Source organism: Saccopteryx leptura, chromosome 2, assembly GCF_036850995.1.
Source record: "Saccopteryx leptura isolate mSacLep1 chromosome 2, mSacLep1_pri_phased_curated, whole genome shotgun sequence".
NCBI lineage: Eukaryota > Metazoa > Chordata > Mammalia > Chiroptera > Emballonuridae > Saccopteryx > Saccopteryx leptura.
Window position 1 is genome coordinate 214,398,884 of NC_089504.1, and position 12,663 is coordinate 214,411,546.

Consider the following 12,663-nt stretch of genomic DNA (forward strand, 5'->3'; position numbering starts at 1 on the left):
CTGGCTCAGTGCAGTTAGTCACCAAGGACTGGGCATGCTTTGGGCTCTGACCAGCACTGGGATGTCCATGCCAATGCGGTGCTCACACAGCAGAGTGGCCTAGTGTGACCTGCCCCCGGAGGGCTCCAGTCCTTCTCCCAGGGGGACGGGGCCAGTGGGGAGCCTGAAAAGTCCCAACAGGCTGCTCTCTGCTTCTGTTCTGCTATCTCACTCTGTCACCTGCTCATGTGTCTGATGGCTAGGCTACCAAGCTCCCATGAAGGTAGGCCCTCTCCTATCTGTCCCTGCATCCCAAGAGTGCACAGCTGTGCATCCACATGGGAAAATAGTTTACAATATAAACATCAGAGGAGAACGGGGTTCTGGAGGCAGGAGAACCTGCCTGAGTCAGCTGCAACCCTGACAGCTCTGTTGAGACAGGCCCAGCCAGTGTCCGTGGGCCACCCTCCCCATCAGTAAACCCACGTGTAAATGGCAAGCTGTGAAGTACTGTCCAGGTTAGCTGGGTGAACAGTCATGGAAACTACCAGGAGCTTTCGCACCTGCTATGAGAACAGGCTCCAGCCATGGAAGCCCCCAGGTCTCTCCCTTGCCTCCTCGGCAGGTAAACGGAGGAGGCGCATCAAGCAAGCTTCGCTCAAGAGCTACTGGCTGTGTGTGATACAGGCACAGCCCCATTCACACCCAGGGGTCTGATTCCCCGAAGTTCAGCAATTCCCACTGCAACACACTTGCTGTTTTTTTATAAAACAATGGCCACACCAACATAATAAGTCCCCGTCCTTACTCACCCATGAGGATAAAGTGACATCTTGAGGAAGCACGGCACCAGCACTGTGGAGCCTAGATTAACACCCCCAGCAAGCGGACTGACCCAAGGACATCAACTAGCTTCTCTCATCTTAGCTCTGCCCCAAATTAGTTAAGAACTTCACCTTTTTGGGACTCAATTTCAACATTTTTTTAAAGGAAAGAGCAGGACAAGGTGCTATGAAAAATTCCTACATTTTGTTCTTTCTTTCATAAAAAAATAATCAGACTTTCAGTTCCCACCAGTGCCTATAAATCAAGAGGCAAGGAAGGAAAGAGGGAGCGAGGGAACAGCAGAGGATTCATATTCTAGATCTTTCTCTGTGGCTTGCTATTTCCACTTAACATTGTGTCAGAATATAAAAACACAGACAAATACTAAACACAGACCATTATTAAAACTTAAGTATCCATAAATAATGTGTTATCACAAAATGTACCATGCAACGGCCTCATGGCAGCACATACACCACCATAGTGGTTGGACATGCATTCACGTCTCCTTCCTGTAAAATGCTTGCGTCTTTTGTCCATTTTTCTATTGGGTTGATTTTTGGTGATTTACAAGAACTCTTTATGTATTTCAGATACTAATCTTATTTCAGTTTTATCTGCTGAAAAGATCTTTTCACCACTCTCCTTATGGTTTCTTTAGAGACAGAATTTTAAAATTTATTGTAGTCAAAGTAGTTAATATTTTCTTTATGGTTTATGTTTTAAGAAATGTTTCCCTGACCTGTGTACAGAAAGATATTCTACTATATTGTCTTCTAAAAGTGCTAAGTATTTCTCTTGCGTTGAAGTATTTCATACATAGGAGTGGTTTCTTTGTTTATATTGTAAACTATTTTCCCATGTGGATGACCAGCTGTCCTGGTATCTCTGTCACAGACCAGGCTCCCTCATCCAGATCCATGCTCTTTGGTCAGATCCACTTGCCTGCATTCTCACCTTGCACCCAAATTACACTGTCTCAGTTAGGACCGCCCTATTGTAGGTCTTCTAGTCACTAGGACAAATCTCCCTATCATATAGTCTCTTTACAAATATATGCTCAGAAAAATTAGGGAAAATTTCAAAATGAATATGAAGCTATAAAATATCCCTTAATTTTTGTGAGCAGTGTATATTGGTGATTCTTGGCTCTTTCATATAAAAATTTTAAACAGCTGGTCACAATTTTGATTGCAATTGTATTGCATTTTGTATCTCAATTTAGGAAGAATGAACATAATTAAGACACTTAGTATTCTTATTCATGAATATGATATGTCTCCATTTATTCTGGTATTTTGGTCTTCTTTAACTTTCAATAAAGAAAAGTTGTTTTAAAGTAATCTTTTAATTATTGTTTCCAACTTAACTGTTTTGTGGTCTATATGATTACAATTTCTGAGAGATGAGTCTTCTTTATGGTCTAGAACAGAGGTCTCAAACTCGCGGCCTGCGGGCCGCATGCGGCCTGCCGAACAATTTTGTGCGGCCCACAGACTAATCTACGAACTACAGTTTCTGGTCGTTTTGTGACACTGAAAAGTGTTGCGTAACAGTTGCCTTTTGTAGACCTAGTGCGGCCCGCCGAACGGCTGTAATCTTGCTCTGCGGCCCACATGCTGAGTTGAGTTTGAGACCCCTGGTCTAGAATGTGATAAAATTTTGTAAATGTTTTCATGAATTCTACAGTTATGTTGGGTGCAGTGTTCAATGTGTCAGTTATATCAGTCTCACTGACTGCACTGTTAATATCCTTTTTATTCTTGTCTACTTGACCTTTATTGAAAGAGAGCTATGTTAAGGTCCCAATACAATGGCTGTCAAACACTCTTCATGGTTTGTCATTTTTTTCTTTATATATGTTGAAACTATGTTTTAGGTGCATATAAATTTTGAATTGTTATATCTTCTAGAGAACTGAACCTTTTATCAACATGTAATGACTAAATTATGAATTTGCCTCAAGGTCTTGTGGGTGATATTTTCCTAGAATAGTTTTTTCTAGTCTTTCAGTTTCTCTGGGTTATTATTCTTTAGGTGTGTCTGCGTCTCTTTGAAAAGAAATAAAGGTAGATTTTTTAAATGTCTGACTGCTTTTGATTTTACTAAAAAGTCTTGTACTATGATTATAATTATCCATATAGACTAATTTCTGCCATAGTTTTTTTGTATTTCTAATTGCCCTGATTTTCTAGGGCTTTCTTTTTTTTATTACTTTTCTTCTTTTGTAATGATTAATAATTTTTTCCTTCATGACTTTCTTCTCTGTACTTTTATGGAGTTTATATAAATGAACTTTTTCTATTGTTGGTCACTTTAAAACTATTATTAACATGCACATTTAAAACCTAAATTCAACACCTCTACCCTCTTCCTGATGATAGTGACCTACCTACAGGATGTGTTAATTAGCCTCAACTTATCCTAGTCTTATGTATTCTATTTCTGTCCATTTAGATCTGTTATGTTAATCCCACAAATTAGACAGCATTAACACTGATTTTACAAAGTGTGTTTTCATTTACCCAAATGTTTAAATTTTAGTGTTGTAGAAATCATCAATATTCTTTGTATGGTTTGTGGTTGTATTAATGAAAGAAACAGTAGCTGTCTGCTCATACTCCTCCTTGTCTTTCTAGTCTTCCTTCTAGAATCACTTCCCTTCTCCAGAAAAGCTTCCATGAGAAGTCTGTTGGTCACAGCTGTTTGTCTGAAATGTTTATATTGAGGTCCTTGGAAGATGCTCTTTAGATAGAATTTTAGGTAGACAGTGACTTGCTTTATTATGCCATCATCTTCTGGCTTCTACTGTTGCTAGTCACTCTTGTTCTTTGTAATATTCTTTTTTGTCTAATTACTTTAAAAATTTCCTTTTGGTGTTTGGTGCTGTGTGGTTTTGCTTTGTTTGATTTGTCTAAAATGAATTTTTTTTTGTTTCTCTTATTTGGGATTTGTTGGATTCCTGAATGCAAGAATTGGTTCCTTTTATTAACTCTGAAAATTTCTTATGGCTTATATCTCTTAGGATCTCCCTCTCTCTATCTGTTATCTCTTCTTGGGTCACCAATTGAAATACATGTTCTTCTTGCTTATGGATCTCCCTCTCCATCTGTTATCTCTTCTTGGGTCTCCAATTGAAATATATGTTCTTCTTGCTCATTCTTTGTTATTGGTGTTCCCCAGACTTTTCATGTGAAAACAGGACACATAGAAGTCTTGGTGATGAGAAGAAGCAAGCTGGGAGGAATGGTCTGCCCAGAGCCCTGCCACTGAGTGGCTCAGTAGGAGAGGGTGCTGAGCCCTCTCAACCCCAGGAAAAGGGGACAAAGAAAGGAAGGTTTAGCTCAAGCCAACTATGATGACAGTTATCCAGACCTCCACTTTTATGAGGATAACTGTAGTGGCCTTGATCTGATAGTAGGTGGGCCATGGGCATCTCTCTACAACTTGGAGTTACTCAATCTGGAAAGAGCAGAGACTGGTGTGTGGCCATCAGCTGGTGGCCATGGAGAGCAGTGCTGGTTAAATTTTCCACATGTTTACTATGAAATCGAGGGACACCCTCAGTGCCACCTTCCACAGAGACACTGAGGAAGTGGAACAGGAAAGCCTACGTTCACAAGAATCTTCAAGTGTCCACAGTGAAATGTGTAGCCCAGCAGTCCCTGGGAAGGTGTAATTGTGCGTCCTTCCACTGATTGCTTTACTTCAATTATAACTCATGTGTTGCCACAGTTTCCCCATATTTACTTTCTAAAGGACAAGCCTCCTGGCAGATAGTGGTGCCCATATTACTCCCAATTACTTACCAGCCTCTGCTAAAATCAAGTGGCATTGGGAGTGAGCCCGCCCCTCCATTCACTGACTCCTCAGCTCTGGGCAGGTGGCCACTAGAAACTTGCACTTCCTTGTGTGTGCAATTGGATGGTCATCCTGACAGCTACGTCATGCTGCAAGGTTCAGGTCAGGAAGCAGAGCTGGCTAGTGCTTTGTCGCCTCTAGCATGTTACTTTTGTTGTTGCTTGCATTCAGCAACCTCTTTAAATGAGGGGATATTAAGTATAGGAGTGACGTGAAAATTGAAAACTAGAAATAAAGATCGCACATGAGGGGGTGTTTGAAGTTGACGAATTTCTTTCAAAAGAAAATAATTTCTTCCTGGTATGATCACATTAACGTGGCAGAAATACTGGATGAGAGAGAATGGGGCACTGTCTGTCCAGGCTTCGTGGCTCTCCATATCTGCTCCCGCTCCCATGCCTGGAGGCCTCGCTGCCTGAGGCCAGCGCAGGGCACATGGAAGGGAGTGGCAGCTGCTGGGACTGATAGGCAGGTGTTCCAGCACTCCAGTGGTCAGCCGCTTTGAGTCCTCCCACCACCCAGCTGTCCTTGTGTCTTTCCAGAATGTACGAAGAGTGATAAGCTTCCAGAAGGATTCGGGTAAAGGATGTGAGAGCCTGGAGGGAAACTGGCAGCGGGGTGGGTGGGAGGGGATGAGGATTCTTAAAGGTAAATCGGAAAGCCTTCTTTAAAACTGGGCACAGAAAAAATATCTATAATTTAGTTTTATATAAAGAAATACTCAGACCTAAGAAATATATTTTTCTAAGTCTGTGTCTGATTCAGATAAGATACAATATTAAGATGCTAAAAGATGACTATGGTGTGTCAGCCACTGTGGTTGAAATATTTAAATTGTGAATTTAGTTATACTATAAAATAAATTAGTACTTCCTGTAATTGTTATATTTGGGTTCTAAAAAATGAAGCTTTAAAAAATTACTACTGAACTCTAAGCTCAGATAAAAACTGCCTGTCTGGCCATCATCACCTATGTCACCAAATAGTCATTTTATATTTATTTTGGATGAATTGTAAGTGATTGTCCAAGTCTTCAACTTTCTGTGCCTGCAAGAAAAGCACTGATAAGAGCTCGCCCTAAGTCTGGTCCCAACAGCCAGCACCCACCTACTGCCGGTCACAGAGCAGGGCATCCCGCGCAGGAAGCCCTTCGACAGGAAGTAGCCACCTTTCCACAGAAAGCTCTACACAATGCAGTGAGAAAGTTACAGAACAGTGAGAAGTTAAACTAATCTGGAAAAAAACTGTCAAACTACTCACTTTTAAGAGAAACTGAGAAAATCAGAAAATCAGATGAAAAGAACAAAACAACTGATATAAAAATCAATCAACCAAACCAATCAAAACCCCTCATCCTCTCATAGGCACCTGTGCCTACATTGGACATTTCAGACCAGAAACACTTCCCTGTCAGCTCAGAGCCTGAGCCAGGAGGCAGTGGGGGTGAGACCACAGGCCTTCATCAGTGGGTTTGTGGGTCTGAGCATCGACCTTTGGGCCCTTCACTAAGGTTCTCCGGCTATAATAAGGTCAAAGAACCCTGTTGGGTTCTCCAGCTATAATAAGGTCAAAGAATCAGGTCTTTGAACCTGCTGCTGCACACACTCACATTTCTAAGAGACACAGGCCGCCCTGCCCCTGGTTAAATGAAGGGGGTGTGTGCCATCCTAGAAACCAGGCCTCTTGGCTCCATTCTGATCTCCCTTCCCCGCCACTATGAGCATTCCACTAGAGGCATGGAACCTGCCCATTGCAGTGCCGCTGATCCCACCTGGGCCACACACTCCATCACTCTGCATAGCATCCTGCATGTGGGGCCAGGCCAGCCCTCCCCCAGGTGCTGACATCTGCCATCCAGTCCCATGGGCTGTGGGGGAGACAGTGTGGGACATCACCCGTCTGGAGTGAGAAAGGTGCCCAGGCTATGGGGTAGCTTCCACTCATTGTTGAGGTCTCACTGCTCCCTTGCTCTGATTTTCACGAGTAATGCCATTTTCCTCCTGGGAGTAGGAGACGACAACTTTTTTAAAAAGCTATGGGTGGTTCTTTAAAGAAGGCTGAGAAGGTTCACACCTTCACTCCCTGACCACCACTGAGATGAGATCTGATTAAAATAAATTCACAGAAGGGTAAAAAGCATCCCAAATAATGGGTATGTGGGGAAATCTCTGGCAAAGCAAGGTATTGGCACGCATCCCGAAGGGAGAAGCTGAGGCAGCCATGGGCAGCTGCGATGGTGAGCGCAGGTGAGCAGGTTGTAGAACTGCGGTGAGCTGGCGCCAGAACAGCGTTACTGCACCAACTGCCTGAGGTTGGAGAGCTGTGTCACCTGCCCAGCTTCCAAATGGCAAGTGGAGCTCTAATGAAGACATTCAGGGCAGGAGGAAGATGGCAGGGGTGTGTGCCCAGCACTGATTTAGAACTATACCATCCTCACCACAGGGCTAAACCAGGAACCATCGTTACAAATGGCCTCAGGAGTTTGACACATGGGGATGGGCTTCTCTCCACCACAACCTCTATCCATTTCTTCCTACTTGTGCTGATTAACAAGGGGTTTTTATCGTATGTTTTTTTAAATTTACTGATTTTTAGAGAAAGAGTAAGGGAAAGAGAGAGAGACAGGAACATCAGTCTCCTGTATGTGTCCTGACCAGGGATCCAGCAACCTCTGCACTTTGGGACGACGCTCTCACCAACCAAGCTGTCCAGCCAGTGGTTTTTTGTTGTTGTTGTTTGTTTTTTCTTTTTAATAGAAAAACCATCAGTATTTCTTTTCTACTCAATAAAATATATCCTTCAATGATAGTGAACTGATGTCTGTATTTCCAATAAATGTACTTGCTTAGTGTAAATTACTTCTTAAAAACCCTCACCTGCCTGCCTTTGCAGCTTCCAAGGATGACCCTCCTTTCACCTGTCCAATTCAAAGTGCAAGTTTGCAGAAGAGCCCAGCAGGGGCCTGCCTGCCTGGCGGCACTCCCTGTCAGGAACAGCAGGAGGATCTGAAGCCTGGCAGATGTGCAGGATGGTACAGAGAAAGAAAGGGCTTCTCAAAACCGACTGCAGTTTGACAAAGGCGGCAAAACTGCCTGCCCGCCTTAGCCGCTTCTCTTATTTCCTTTCTCTTCCTTCACCATCTAGTGTCGCCATCTTTAACTGCTGTATCTATCCCCAGGAAGAAAGCCCTTCTGCTCTCCATTGCTGCCCACATCTCAGCCTTGAGAGCTGCACGTGGTCCTCTCAGCCCCCAGGCCACAGGAGTCAAGGATGCATGTGCAATGTCTTTGTCCTCCAGCACCAATATTACTAACTCTAGATTGAAACCAAGGCCTGTCCTGTTGTCCATCATACACATGTAGACCCTGTTTCACCTAGGGCTTCGAAATAGGATCTGTAGCCTCCCTAGTGTTCAGATACCCTGACCTATCTCAGACCTGTTTGACAGCAAATGTCTTAGGTGCTTGTAAGACACTGCCATTCCTGCTCATGAGGGGTGGGCGGGCACCAGGGACTAGGCAGTTCTGCAGTCACCGCTCACCCAAGGGCCTGTGTGTGGACGAAAGTCCCCACTGCAGCATCAAAACAATTTGCCATCAGGCCAAGTCCTCCACACGAGTAGAATTAGTGCTAAGAGGTTAAAGGTTATTCAAGGTCATATGGATACAACAGAGGTCAGGAACATTGAGAGCACGGTATTAATATTATGGTGTAATATTAATATTGTAGCAGTTCACAGCAGCATGCAGGTGATAGATCGTAACAAGAGAGAAGAGGAAGGAAACAAAATGAAAACTCACATCTGGGTGCGGGATGGCGTATTGTCCTTGGATTGTGTAGGCCTGGAGAGAAAGACAACATCAGCTCGGGAAGCGGCGGTCCTCCCCGCAGAATAGGCTCTCTCCCGGGTGAACTTCCACAAAAACAGGTCCCCGGCCTCTGCTTACAGCAATCCCCTCCCAGAGCACATCTCCACCAGCTTCAACCATGTAGAACAAAGGGCAGTGACCCGGGGTCAAGCCTCACCAGCGCCCCATGCTGGCAGGAGCTACAACCACACACAGGAGCCAGGGCGTTGCACCCACTTCCTAGAGGCCTGCAGGAAGCCAAGACAGTGGGGAGGGAGGGAAATGGCTCAGCCCTGAATGCTGCCGACCCCCCACCCGCAGTTTCTGAAAAGAAAATACCTAAGAATGATCTGATCTCTGTTATAGTTTACTAATTATTAATCTTTTGAAAATTTAATCAATCACGAGAGTAAACTAAACACTTTTAGGAAATATTTACTCCAAGAAAACCAAACAAACAAACAAAAACCTTTAAAAAGTGACCCAGAACCAATTCTGCAAAGCCAGATTAAAGAAGAAATGCACCCAAATCAGTCACAAGATTGACCAGTTCATCTTCCAGCCTGAGGATGGGGTGGCTGTTCTGACCTGAGGGGCAGCACACTCATGGCACAGCTCCTAGCGGGCCAGGTGGGTCCTGAGGCCTCATTTGGTTTCAGAATTTCATTGGCCTTCAAGACAGTGACTGTGACCAGCTGCAGTGAGTGTGGGGTCCTGCAGCCCCTCCCACCAGTCCCCACACAAACCCCATTGACAGGCAGAGGTCCCGCCCACCCCACCTGCCTCAATAATCCATCAGTTAAGATGCTTCCATAAACTCATGGCTAAAAAACAAACCACATGGAGTCAAGGGAGAGTAAAGCCCAAAGACTTGCCATCAGGCTTCAGTGACGTGGAATGTGCACACCAACCCCAGGCCAGCCACTCTCGGGGCTGTACGCGTGGGGTGGCTCAGGTGTGCGGGGACATGGCTTCCAGCACCCAGCAACGTGGGGCCCCACATCATGTCCTAAGTGTCTACCCTTAGCTCTGATGCCCACCTGTGCAGGTTCCTGTGAATCTGAGAGGGAAACGTTAGGCTCATCCATGAGTCACTTCCACGGACCAAAAACCGATGGTGGTTTCCAAGGTTCTGCCAAATGGCAGGTTTTGCATTTGCTGAGTTTTCATCATAAACAACCCAGCCTGAGAGTTAAAAGACCAGCCAACCACTGGACAGGTCACAGAGAGGCCCCAGTCTGGCACTTCAGGGGAAGCAAAGAAATCTTATCAGATAGATCAGGTTCCTGGAGGAAAGGCCAGGAGGCTGTCTGTGCTTGTGTTTTGAGTCCACAGAAGCTGTGTCCACATCTCACCTTGGGGCTTTTGGAGGTGCCCCAGACCATGCTCCAATGTGCCACCAAATATACACTGACATGGGACACATGCTGTCTCCACAGAGCCAAGCAGGGTGACAGGCTGGACTTGGAGCTCCGCAGCCCTGCATGTCTGAGCAGAACTGCATACGTGTTCCAACAGGGCAGGTCTTAGCCTGACATCTGAAGTCTCTGACTTATCTTCCTTCCACTTTGGTGGCTGTGGTCTTCAGTTCTGTTTAAACTGTGTGCACAGCCGACTGCCCCTCTGGATAGAAGTAGAGTAGAGGTAGACAAACAGCCAGGTAAAAGGTTCTGTTGAAATGAAACCTAGATTATCAGCTGGAGAAGTAGGAACTACCTCTCTGTAGCGGAGTGCCTGCCGGACAAGCTGTGCCCCTCCTCTGCCCCTGAGACCTCCAGGGGTGTGTCACTGCTGCGGGCAGGCCACCCACAGGGAGGGCTATCTTTACACAGATAAGAGGGGGTAAGATTCTCAGGCCACACATCTCTAAAGTCCAGGTGTGTCATATGTCCTATGTGGACAGTGTGTGGCCCAATCTTGGAGAATATCCCTTGCTACGTTAGGTTCTACTTACGTCCTATTTCTGAGTCTGTACTGTAGCTCCTCTGCCTGGCTATCTGTAGTGTAATGGTGACTTTCATGTGACTTTGTCCCCCATAGATGACCAGAACTAGCTATTGGCTAGACCAGACTGTCCCTAGGGCACAGGCGCTGGGTTAAGATGTTGGGAGCCTGGTGACAGCCTCAAGACAGGTGCCCTTGATGGCAGGGCCCGTCCTTGCTTTACAGGCAGGGAGAGGAGATGGATGGTGAGCATTGACCACAGTCTACCCAGCCAGGGCTTCCTGGGCCGTTGTTTATGTTAAGATTAATGTGCCTCCCTTTTGAATAAAGTCCCACACTTCACCAAATTAGTATGATCGTGGGTTTGTACCTACCTTAGGGTCGAGACCATACACGTAACTAACCTACTAGATAACCATAACTGTGGCGAGGGAAACAGACTTCTGAACAAGGCCTGCTTTGGTCCCCCCAACTCCCCTGAGGTTGGTGAGGAGAGGAGTACAGCAATGTACCCTCAGGGCCTCCGTTTCTAAGCGCTGTGGGCAGACCACCCACTTATCTTTACACAGAGAAGTTGGGGTGAGATTCTCAGGCCTCAGGGGCTGTTGTAGGAGGATGTATGAGTGTGAAGTCTCCTGGCAAAAGTCTGGGACATTAGAAGACTCAGCATGAGTCAGGTTCAGGAGACAGAGATGTCCCCAATACAGACATCCATGGGGCCGGCAGTGTCTGGACAGGTAGGACACTGCCACATAGGAACCACAGAGGAGTGCCGGTGTCCCTCCAATGCTACTAAAGCTGTAGAAACACAGGTCCCATACCTCCCCTAAGATGTGAGTCAACCCTGAAGATAAGATTCCTTTACATAGTAAAGAAAAACATGGAAGAAATTTGCTATTTGCCTCTTTTGTTTCTTTTTTAATAATCAAGTAAAACATAACAGCCATTCTCCCCTGACCTGGGTCCCCTCTGGTAAGTCTCTGCCTTGACTCTCCCTTGAACAAAGACACACATCATTGTCAACTGGACACAGAGCTCCTCCAGGCACCACTGGCCGGTGTTTCCAAGGTCCATCCACCTACTGCGCCTGAACGACTCTGGAGTGAGCAGGACAAACCAGCTCCTGCTCAGATGCCTCTGGGCATAGATCCCTCTCCTCGGCTCTCTTTAGGCCCTACTAAGTTAAATCCTGGCCTTGTATAAAATTTCTCTGTGACCCCTGGCTTTTCACACCCCTTCCTGGCAGGAGAGCAAGGAAGGCAGTGGTTCCAGCCAAAATAACTGGTGTGTGAAGTGGGCATTCCCGGCCTGCTGTGACCAGGAAGGCTCCCGTCTGGCTGGGCGTCTTTCCCTTCCTCGGAGACACGACTCTTCCCTCAGCTGCTCCTAGGAACTCATTGGTGAGAAGCTGGGAACGTGTGTTCCAGGGGAAAAGAGGGCCTTTGCTCTTCCAGTCCTAGTTGTTTCAACAGGGAATCATAAAAGTCACCTGCAATGCTCCTGGCCCTCTTATCTAAGCTTCTTAAAACTATTTGAGGATTAGATTTGAGCAGGCGCAGCCCGGACAGAATGGTGTGAGCAGGGAACCAGGGTCCTCCTGCACCAGGTCAGGGAGAAGATGTATCTGGGGCCCAGACTCCACAGGGCATCTGACTGGGCCCTTTCTGCCTGCCCAACCCCAGCCTTTCTTATGTGGCACCCATGCCCACCCCCTGGCCACTTTGGTGCCTGGCAGTGAGCCGGGAGAGCTCTGCGTCCAGCGCCCCAGGGGTGGAGACGTGCACGTGAGAAGGGAGAAAACCTGAGTGCACTAACGGGCAGCGGCGGGGGCTGCAGTAAAAGGCTGAGGTTGGCAGTGGAGGCCGCGAGCGGGTCGGCTCTTACCTGACCACCTGCAAAAATGACAGGGGTGGAGGCGGGCTTTGGGCGGTAGGGAATGGTGGCACCTTTCGGTGGGGACTAGGAAAAGGGACAGGAGAGGGAGAGAGAATGTTAGACAGTCCCGCAGTGTGACAGATGTGAGGATGGGGAGGCCTCCTTCCCAAGCCCGCCCACCACTGTACCCCAGCTGCCCCAGTTCCCCAGGCCAGCAGTGCCGGGTTGCCGGGAAGATGCCCCCAGGCAGGAGGGCACCTGCCCAAAACCATGTCTTCAGCACCCCAGACTCCTCCAGAGGTTGTTTCCCCCCTCCTCTTAACCAATGCCC

At 46.6% G+C, this 12,663-nt stretch overlaps 1 protein-coding gene across 18 annotated transcripts in view; it reads right to left on the reverse strand.

Annotated features, from left to right (window-relative positions):
- Window positions 1-12,663, reverse strand: part of PCBP3 (poly(rC) binding protein 3) — a 294,334-nt gene that overhangs the window by 12,366 nt on the left and 269,305 nt on the right. For 14 of the 18 annotated variants that reach the window (XM_066369986.1, XM_066369981.1, XM_066369983.1 and 11 more), the window contains 2 exons: window positions 12,273-12,416; window positions 8,466-8,507 (listed from right to left, as the gene is read on the reverse strand). In XM_066369986.1, coding sequence (XP_066226083.1) covers window positions 8,466-8,507; window positions 12,273-12,416 — 186 coding nt within the window. The remainder of the gene's footprint in view (window positions 1-8,465; window positions 8,508-12,272; window positions 12,417-12,663) is intronic. The other 4 variants (XM_066369997.1, XM_066369996.1, XM_066369994.1 and 1 more) reach the window with 1 other exon arrangement.